This window comes from Malurus melanocephalus, unplaced genomic scaffold, assembly GCF_030028575.1.
Source record: "Malurus melanocephalus ecotype Western Australia unplaced genomic scaffold, MMel_1.1 scaffold_147, whole genome shotgun sequence".
Lineage (NCBI taxonomy): Eukaryota > Metazoa > Chordata > Aves > Passeriformes > Maluridae > Malurus > Malurus melanocephalus.
The window spans coordinates 1,453,756-1,463,800 of NW_026623379.1; the positions used below are offsets into that span (position 1 = coordinate 1,453,756).

The 10,045-nt window shown below is 39.5% G+C and overlaps 1 protein-coding gene across 2 annotated transcripts in view; it reads left to right on the top strand.

Moving 5' to 3' along the window:
- The window catches only part of LRP5 (LDL receptor related protein 5), a 116,152-nt gene extending 109,661 nt beyond the window's left edge, over positions 1–6,491 (top strand). For both annotated transcript variants that reach the window (XM_057371495.1, XM_057371496.1), the window contains 4 exons: positions 940–1,176; positions 2,430–2,569; positions 5,434–5,531; positions 6,037–6,491. In XM_057371495.1, the coding sequence (XP_057227478.1) occupies positions 940–1,176; positions 2,430–2,569; positions 5,434–5,531; positions 6,037–6,298 (737 nt within the window). In that variant the 3' untranslated portion in view covers positions 6,299–6,491. The remainder of the gene's footprint in view (positions 1–939; positions 1,177–2,429; positions 2,570–5,433; positions 5,532–6,036) is intronic.
- The last annotated feature ends 3,554 nt before the right edge of the window (positions 6,492–10,045 follow it).

Genomic DNA, 10,045 nt, shown 5'->3' on the forward strand with positions numbered 1-10,045 from the left:
ATGCTGAGCTGTTAAGAGTATATTGCTAGAGCTTTGTATTTCCCTTATCTTCCTTCTCAAATTGCAGTTGGTTTTCATTCCCTTTCACTGAAATGGAAACCAGAACCACTGGAGAAAAATATTATGGAGTGAAGGCCTGAATCTTTTATCAGCCCTTTCACTTCATGTAACTTAATTAAGGAGGAAGTGGTCTATAGCTAAAACAGAGCATGTAAAATTCAGACAAGTTTATTTTCATTTTTTTCACCTTTTGAATGTATCTATTTGTGCATGTTAAAGAAGAAAATTATAAACGTGTGGATCACGTGGAAAAAATGGCTTTCCCTGAAGAACATTAYATATGTGAAAAACAGTCAGCTTTATCTGGCAAGAATTTTGAATGTGTTACGCATAATCAGGGGGAGATGTGAGGAAAATAACAAGTAGAAAGTATTTGAGATACTCTGGATTGTGTTTTCCTTCCAATTTGTAAGGTGAGTTTTTTTGAAAACAAACCATATTTTAGGAGGGAAAAGTATTCTATTTTAAGACCTGTGAAGCTAAGAAGACATCCACTGCATAGTATGTATGGTAGCTTCCCTACTGGTAAATTCTCTTGATTTTTCATATTATTGCRAGCCCAAGTGGTTTTTGAGAGAGCAGATTCTTCTCTTGATTAAGGACTTAATATTTTAAGTATGCTCTGTCTTTGACCCATAGACTTTGCAGTGTGGGGAAGAATATGAAACTTCCTAGACTGTTGTTCTGTCAAGGTGATAAGTAATCYTGCTACAAGATAAATTGCTAGGCAAAAAGCAGAGTACTTTGCTCATATTGCTTTGTGGAGGGGAAGAGGAAGGACCAGGTCCTGTGCATTGAATCAGAATATCTGGAGTTCCAGATGCCTGAGTATGAYGCAGATGCTGATGATAATGTTTAATTTTCTTCTCTCTTTTCCAGAAAAATCGAAGCCAGCCTCAGATGAGTCCCAGCCCCACAGCAGTGCCATTGGTCCTGTCATTGGGATAATACTGTCCCTTTTTGTCATGGGAGGGATGTACTTYGTTTGCCAGCGCGTGGTGTGTCAGCGCTACGCCGGGCCCAACAGTCCCTTTCCACACGAGTATGTCAGTGGTACCCCTCATGTCCCTCTTAATTTTATTGCTCCAGGAAGTTCTCAACATGGCACTTTTACTGGTAAGGATGCTAAGGACCTTGCATSTAATCAGTACCATCACATTGTCTGGATTTCAAGTTTTACACATTTAGAGTGCTGGATGTGGAGTTTTCAAAGAGCAGAAATAAGATGTTGTTGATCTGCTCAGTGGTTTTGGTATAAATCTGTCATTKGAATCAGATATGTAAAATCTATTAGCATTTCTTTCTCTATAATGGCTGTGATCAGCTTTTCCTGCTTAAATCTTGTTACTATGGTTATCAAGAGGCTTTTGTGGTAGGAAATAAAATTAGAGGATGAAATAATTGCAGGTGAAATCTTCACAGGGATGTTTTAAATTGGACTTCACACTAAAGCTTTTTTAATTAAAGCAGGTATCAGTGGTTCTCATCTGTGCTTCTCTAGGTGCTAGACCAAGCTGTCATTCTAATTCTTACACATATTTGTTAGCTTTTTCTAATCCATATTGTTATGACAAGTTACAACAGCTGAAAGTATTAATATTTATGTTAATTCGAAATAAAAGAATAGGTTTCTAATACCATGGTATTTCCAAGAAGGATATATAGTCATGAAAGACGATTGCAAATAGTACTCTGTTTGTAATAAATATTTCTTGCATTTGGGAAAAAAATGCTGAAAATTGCCCACTAAATTCTCACATTAGCACTGAGCAGTCTTGACAGGAAGAAGCTGAAAATAAATAGTCTGAGTTAAGAGTACATTGGAGTAAAACAGATTGGAGAGTGTTGTCTTCCCTTTTCCTGTAACTCAGGTTTCCTTCCTTTTGTCTCTYCTGATTTTCAATTTTAGCTATGATTATTTTCAGTAAAAATAACTGGGGTTTGCAGTTGTCATGTACTTGCAATTGAATTTCTTGGGTTGGAAATTAAAACCTTGGAGATATCTAGCTTGTTTTTCTTGGGTGCTGTATAATGCTTTTTTGCAAATGCCTAAGTTTATTTAATTAGAGAATTTCTTAGTTAATTTGGGTGAAAAGTTGGGATCAGCTGTTGTGAAGATTCCTTTCTCAGAGTGTTGTGAGGAATTCAGTGCTGCAGTGAGACACTAGGTGGTCTGAGGGTGGGGTGTTTTCTTTACAAAAAGTGTTGTTCCTTGTAATCCTGAAGTTTTCACATAAAGCACTCTCCCCAGAGAGTGACAGCCATTAATGTTGTGTGGGTTTGCAAAGCTGTGGATTTGGTTTCTGTTTTGCATTGAAAGATAACATTGTGTGTTTYCTATCCTTGTTTTCCTCTCTGTCCCAATGCAGGCATCTCTTGTGGAAAGTCCATGATTAGCTCCATGAGTCTCATGGGAGGAAGCAGTGGTGCCCCATTGTACGATAGGAACCATGTTACTGGAGCCTCTTCAAGTAGCTCATCCAGCACTAAAGCCACTTTCTACCCACAGGTATGTCTTGAAAATACCCCTTTGAGTTAGGTGTCTCTCGCTTCTGAAAAAGAGAAAGGTGAAACTTTGTGCATACTTAAGTAGATGTTAATAACTGTTCACAACTCTTGGGTGTTACTGTTCATGTTATTCAGACCTATATTGACACTCCCTGAACTTCACTAAAGGGCTTTGTTGTCATCCATCAGGATTATACAGTGTTTTGTGATGTCCAAAATGTTTTGTTACCAGAGTGGTACTCAGCTGGTTTGTTCCTGGATACTTCTGTTCTCCCCTTGGAGATGCCACCTCCTTTGTTCTTTGTAAACTCTGATGGCAGTGGCCTGATGACATTTTGCACTGCATAATGCTGCAGGCACACATGCCATAGTAAAGCAAACAAAACGCAACAGGACTGGAATGCAAGTGTGTATGAAATAAGCTTGACTTGCTGTTTAGATAAAGTGTCGATTGTTGATTCAGAAAACTAAGTACATGCACTGGGGGAAACACTGGTACAGCAGGGTGAGGCAGAGGTTGCTTTGCTTGCATTTTTTCAGCTATAATTTGGCTCTATTTCTGAGTTTTAGGCATTGGATGTGACAGGATTGTAGTCCCCATATCACAGTTTCACAAATTCCAAGATGTACAGTCTGARTGGAAATGGTTCTCTCTGAACATGTAGGGGAGACACGCAAAGGTTTCTGTTCACCAGCTTATTTTATCATGACAGTTTTTTTCCATTGCTTCTGAGCAGTACAGCCAGTGGCTCTTAGGTACACACAACAAGCTGCCAGGGTTGATGGCCAGCTGTGGAGGGGATTTTTCTGTCATTGAATCAGGAGCCCACATGCTCCTGATGGTATGGGTATGCATGTGTTTGTGTTTACATGTAAGCTGTTATGCTATATGTGGGCATTTTGTTTGATACAAAGGCGCATTCTCTCCCTTTAAGGAGGACAAAATTGGAAAAGAGAGACTTGAGAGGTTATCTGTTGGTAAAATAGAATTGGGTTCTTACTTCTTGCGTTGCCTTCTCTGTGAGGCCATCAAGAAGCAGATGTTTGGAGTTCAACAGCCCTCCTGATTTAGCTTGTCTCATGCCTCACCAGTGTCTCTGTAATGTGCTGAACAATTTCATGCTAGACCTGATTGATGTGTCAGTGCCACACTAAAAAGGATGAACAGAAAAAACACTTACTTAAATAAAGCTTGAAAGAGAAAAGAAGCCCAAGAGCTGATCTGCCTCTGTGATTCTATGGGATCTGTGTTGGCCAAAAGATCAACTCTTCTGTTTGACTTCTGGCCTGAGCTAATCTGACTATTGCTGGGAATTCTTCCACACTTTGCTATGTCAACCGGGGTCTGCAGGGATGATACCAGACTTTCCTTCATGAAAGGCATGTTGTGTTCTTAGAAGAAAGCTGTTGCAAGGGCTTTGTTACATTAAGTTTGTTGCTTAATCCAAATRTTTTGKTGAGTTCTGCCTGGTAGCTAATTACCCAGCTTTAYGTTAATAATCAAAGGAACAGATCTGAGCATCTTAGTAGTCTTGGCTTTTTTTKGTTTGTTTAACACAACTCAGTGGTACTGAGAGATGCTCCAGTGAGTAGAGACTGATAAAGAATGTGTGTCAATTGAGTTGTGCCAGTTTATAAACCTGAGAACCTGGCCACTGGTGGACACTGTGTATTTCATCTCAACATGAAGTGGTTTTGATGCAGCTCAGGGATCAGTAGGAGTGAATCCACAAGTGGTATGCAGTGCTCATCCAAGGAGGATGATTTCTAAAATACCTTCTCTGGGCAGTTACTCCTCATTCCCCACWGCTGGCAAAGGGGGTTACTCAAGCTTGCCTTCCTTCATGTGAGTTGGGGTGCAGGGTTTGTGAGTGTTAGTAACTATGAGCTCAGCCAGGAATCACTTTGCTGGACACTGCACAGTGAAGACCCAAACAATGATCTTTGCTCCAGTGATTTTAGGGTTACAGTGGGAGAAGAGCAGACACAGGAAGGATGGTCATGGGGCAGGCCATGAGTTGGCTGAATGCCCAGGGTAGGCAGCATACAAGATGCTCACATCAGTAGCAAGTCTCAATCAACAGCAGTGGTGTAATTTTCCACACTGGAGGAGATGTAATGCTCTGCTTGGGTTTAGGCCAATGTCCTTCTGGCTGTGTCAGGGGTTCTGCTTCYTGCTAGGGGAAGAATCCTAAATAATTTTGAAGCATACTAAACTTTTTTCCTTGTGTGAAGGCTACCAGCAGCTGTGTGTATGCACTAATAGCTAAGCCATATGTGTGTRTGCTGTCTATATGCACACACAGGCAGGCTAAATATTTTTTTAGCTCTTAGGCTTTTTGCATTGTGAACTGTGCCAAAATGATATGTTTACAGAACAAAAGTAAAAATGAAGCGTTCAGGGAAGGATAGCATTGTATTAGTTATAGTAAAGGAACTTGGCTTCCTGACCCTGCTSTTGGCTGGGGATGTGTTTAGGGTTTGGGAGTGGAACATATTTTATTTCCCATTAGCATCTGCTGAGGATGCTATCAGTYCTTATGTCCAAGGAGGTGCACTCTGATTTGGCCAAAATGGATCTCACTTCCAGCTTTACTCCAGCCTTCCAACATAATAACAGATGTGGTAAGGAAGATAATTCCCTGTACTGGGAACTTTGAAGGCCTGCACTGTACCTAATTCCAGAGTGAAGTCTTGTAATGAACATCTGTGATCTTTAAAAATGCATTAATGTATCCAAGCAGCCAAGAGAGGAAACTAGAATAAGGATGGATGACAGGGTGAAGACATAAATAATATTTTCAAACTAAGTAAAGTTGTATAATTAACCCAAAATTTCATACTTCTTTTTCCAATTGTTCCTAGATTTTGAACCCACCTCCTTCCCCAGCTACCGATCGCTCCTTATACAATGCAGAGATGTTTTATTCCTCTAACATTCCTTCAAACACAAGATCTTACAGGTACAGTTCAGATAAAAATATTTGCTAAATCTGCTATTTATCTGCCTTTAGTTTTGTTACTTTATTTCATTTAAAAAACCTTTTCCTCTCTYAATCCATGACCACTGAAATTATGTACATTATATTGCTATGTAACAGTCCCTGAGCATCCTGTATAGAAGAGGTTGGTGTTTTCTGTTCATTTCTTCAARCTTACCTTAAAATTCTTTAATGAGTCCATTTATTTGTTAGTGGCCGGGCTAAATGCTCATGGTGGTCTCCTCTGGTAGGTTAGGGGCCAGAAGAATGTGCTGCTGGCTGAGGATAGTTGTGCCATTCAGATTTAGCACAGTTCAGGTACTTGTTGGATTTCTCTGAGAGCGTGAATTTAGTCTCACATAGTATTAATGAGCTTGCATCTTGACTGAACACACAGAACTGTTCAATCTCTTTCTTTTTTCTTTCTTTTCCCCCAGATTGCGACTAATGCATATACTTTTTTTTTTTTTTTATTGTTTTTGTGCAGGCCATACCTAATACGAGGGATAGCTCCACCCACGACCCCATGCAGCACAGATGTCTGTGACAGTGACTATACCACGAGTCGATGGAAGGCCAACAAATACTATATAGATTTAAATTCAGACTCAGACCCTTATCCCCCTCCACCCACACCTCGCAGTCAGTACATGTCGGCAGAAGAAAGTTGCCCTCCGTCTCCTGCCACGGAACGAAGCTATTTTCACCTCTACCCCCCTCCACCCTCTCCTTGTACAGACTCTTCATGACCTCAACAGAAGGAACTTTTCCTGTAAATATTTTAAAATATGAACAGATTTAAAATATATATTTTATGATTTAAAAATAAATCTGGGTGGGAATTAAACAAAACTAAATGTGAATAAAAATGGGTGGGAGGGGTGGGGCTGTGAAAAATTGTACAGAGGAAGAATATTTATAAAATTGATTTTTTTAACTTAATTTCCATTCTTTTGTGCCATATTTGCCTATTTGAAGTCATGTGATTGAYTCAGTCTCCACAGGATTTGGGGAGAGAATGTTGAAACTTTCTGCATTTTTAAGTCACCTTTTCACATGCAAAGTGTATGTAGTTCTTTTTATTAATGTGAGACAAGAAAACTAAGTGGCTTGTGGGAAGGAGACTCATCTGAAGAATGATGCAGGCTTATTCCTAGAGATGAAAAATGTATTTAAATAAGATTGTCAGTATCATCCCTTCACCACCACTGGAAGAAAACATGAGGATCACAACCCTTAGATGCTCCAGTTTGCAGGAGCTGAATGCTYACCAGCAGAACTTGAGTGCCAAGTCCTGAGTTTCAAACCTCTCTCTCCATCTGCCCAGCACTGAACTGAAAGGACACTTCTTTTGGCCAAACCTTCCACTGTAACTAACCCCACAGCCATCATGTCCTACCTCATGTCAGTGCCACTCTGCTTGTGGCCAGTTCTGTAACTGATTCAGACTAAGTAARATCACCAGTCCTAAAAAACTTGGTCTAGTTCCAACCAATTTCCCACTTGACTGAGTGAATGGTAGCAGAACCAGTTGTACTGACCTGTGGATGAGAGCAAGGGTCAAGTTTAAAGTGGTGTTTAAGCAAAGAGAAATGCCCAACAAACTACAGATTTGGTCAGACTCACCATTTTAATAGTGATGAAGCCAAGCTTCTCCACCCTTCCTTGTGAAGCTTTGGTTACTGTCTGGGAAGAAGCTGTAATAGTCAGCTGCTTCTCAAAACACAGTGGTGGTTTTCTTTTTCTCAAAAGTCCTGTAATCACTGTGTCAGGTTTCTGAGGTGTTCACCCATGTTGACTTGGTCAGAGAATTGTGTCATCACTTACTCATTTTCCAAAGTGGAATGAAATGGTCACTTTTATTCAAATGAGGAAAGTTGTTTGGATTTTAATGTGTTTGTAAAAAATTGGTATCTGCATAGCTAAAATCAAAAATCCATTTAGTCATAGCTCATAAAAATGTGCAGCCTAATTCAGATTTAGAAATATAGAAAAAAGAACAGAGGAGGGAGGAAAAACAAATACTTTTTTCTAGTCATATTGATATAAAAAATATTATCTCTCATACAAACTACTACAACCTCAGGACTTCAAGATCAGCAGAGTGCTCATGTTCCCAGCTCCTACCAAAAAACCTTTAGGGACTGGGGGAGCCAGAATCAGTCCCTTTCRAATTCAGATGATAAATTTTTGCTTTAATTGATCTTTCTCTGTAGCAAAAAGGATTGGGTGTTGTATAGGGCTTTATAAATTCAGTGCTGGTGATGATAATGTGAGTGCCTGCTTGGGACATCTGAGGGAAGTTGTGAATATGCAAACTTGCACCTGTTTCTGCAGCTGCTCGATAACAGATGTGTTGAGCCTTCAGCAGCTTTAATATTGATGGCAACAATGAAAACATTTTTCTTGTTTGAACTGAAATTGTACTTGACTTTGGGTCTTTTTAGCAAGTTATTTGAGAGCATGCACATCAGAGGAGCCCTACAATTCCAGGAGAGAGAGATCTTTGTTGTGGTGGAAGGGCTGGGACTGCAGTGTTCTGATCCAGTTTGTGTTTGCAGATTTATTAGTCCAGATCTGTTCTTCCTGTCTGTGTAGTTCAAGGGCAGGATTTGTGCTGTTACTGGTCATTACTAAAACTCCTCAAGTACCTTTTACTACCTTCATGTCTAAAATTTTACTTGAGAAATTAAGCACAAAARAGATGATTTTTCATAGAGAAAAATACAGAAATGGAGTTAAAGAATGTGTCCTTTCCTCATCCCCTTTCAACGTCAGCAATTTTGTAGTAGGCTGTGATGGGCAAGGTCATAGCTTGTTATTCTTGGAGTGGCTTAGCGGATCTCTGAACTCATGGTTTGGTGAGAAAACAATTCTCATGTGATAATGTTTCTATTACTAGGTTAGGAATATGGATCCACGGGATATTTTATGTGCTACATTGATCGCATAAAAGAGTATTTGTTCTACAAATAYTTTCTTATCATATGTAATTTTCTGCTTGATAACTGATTCACTGTTTATAATGAATTCATCCATTGTTTTGAGTCACAGTTCTAGCTTAGAGACATACCACATTAATTTTCCTGTATTCCTGTGGTGATGACACTGGATGCAGAATTACTTAATCTTTTTTCATTAAACCACTAATCTCTTTTTAAGAGCCACAACTATAAGAATCCTCACCACTTCATCTGAAGTTTTGTATCCKATTGCAAACATTGGAATTGAGTCCAAGAAAATCAGCATTTTTGCTGAGAGCTGAAGTATCTTAAGTCACATTCATTTGTAGCTTGGTTTCAGAAGGAAGGAAGCCCTTGCTGAAGGGGATGAATTAAGTGTACATTTTTATTTCAATTAAACATTTATAGCCTCTTGCTGTTGATGTTTGCTGAGGAATTACTTCCTCTGAGGCACTTGAAGTTTGGTGATCAAAATCTAAGCCCCACGCTGCTCCATATCATTGACATTAAAAGCCTTTTCAAAAAAAAAAAAATGAATACAAATTTAGCATCTTAACATTTGTATAATAAATACTAGTTTTTGGTTGCTGTAGACTATATGCTTTAAATGGATTACAAGCACTGCTGGTGTTAGAAAAGACCAGGAAGAAAATTGAGTGTCAGGAACTACTTCTTTACRTAATATCCCCACTGTGTTCTTAGTGATTTCTATCCTGTGAGTTTTCAGGCTAAAATACAGAAGATAAGTGCTATTTTCTTCTTGACAAGGATGAGAGAAAGAGTTGCAGGGAATTGGTGAATACGTATGAGAAATTCTGTCAGTTCAGGGATGAATAGGAAATGTTGTGGGGGAAGGTTGCATTTTGGTGAGGCTTACACATAGTTTTAATAATACAAAAGTTTTCTGTGAGAARGCTGAGTGAAACATTCTAGAAGTTCCACCCAAGAACTGCAGAGGGGTACATGTGATGCAGCTACCTGTGTGAGCTTGTGAGTACTTGAATCAGTGTTTTCAACCACTATTTCCCAAGCCCATTGTGACTGCATTTTAGCAATTGAAACAGCTCAGGGTGTAACATGGAATGGTGTCTGGAGAGCTGCCAGTAATGGGCAAATGATCTGGTTGATTTAAAGGACAGATGTCCCAGCAGAGAGCAGCTTGCCTGTCCTGCAGTGCTGTCATGASAGAAGCCACTTGAGTTTTCCCTTCTGTAGATTTTGTCCCATCTKCAGGGCCAGTGTAGCATCAGTGTAAGGCTGTGAGGTAAATGGGCAAGTAAACATCTGCAGCAGTCAAGGATTCTTTCAATTCAAGGAACAGTTTTGTGTAATTTGACTTCAGCTAGACTGATCAATAGCCACTGCACCTTTACATTTGCAGTAGAGRTAGTGAATTTGTTCTGGATGARTCTGAGGGAACTTCATGAGCACTATCCCAGCTGTCTTACTTAGATTTCTTCTGTCTGGACAGGTCACTGGAGAGCACTCAGGCTAAGATTAAGTTTAGCCTTTATGACAAATAATTTCTTCAGG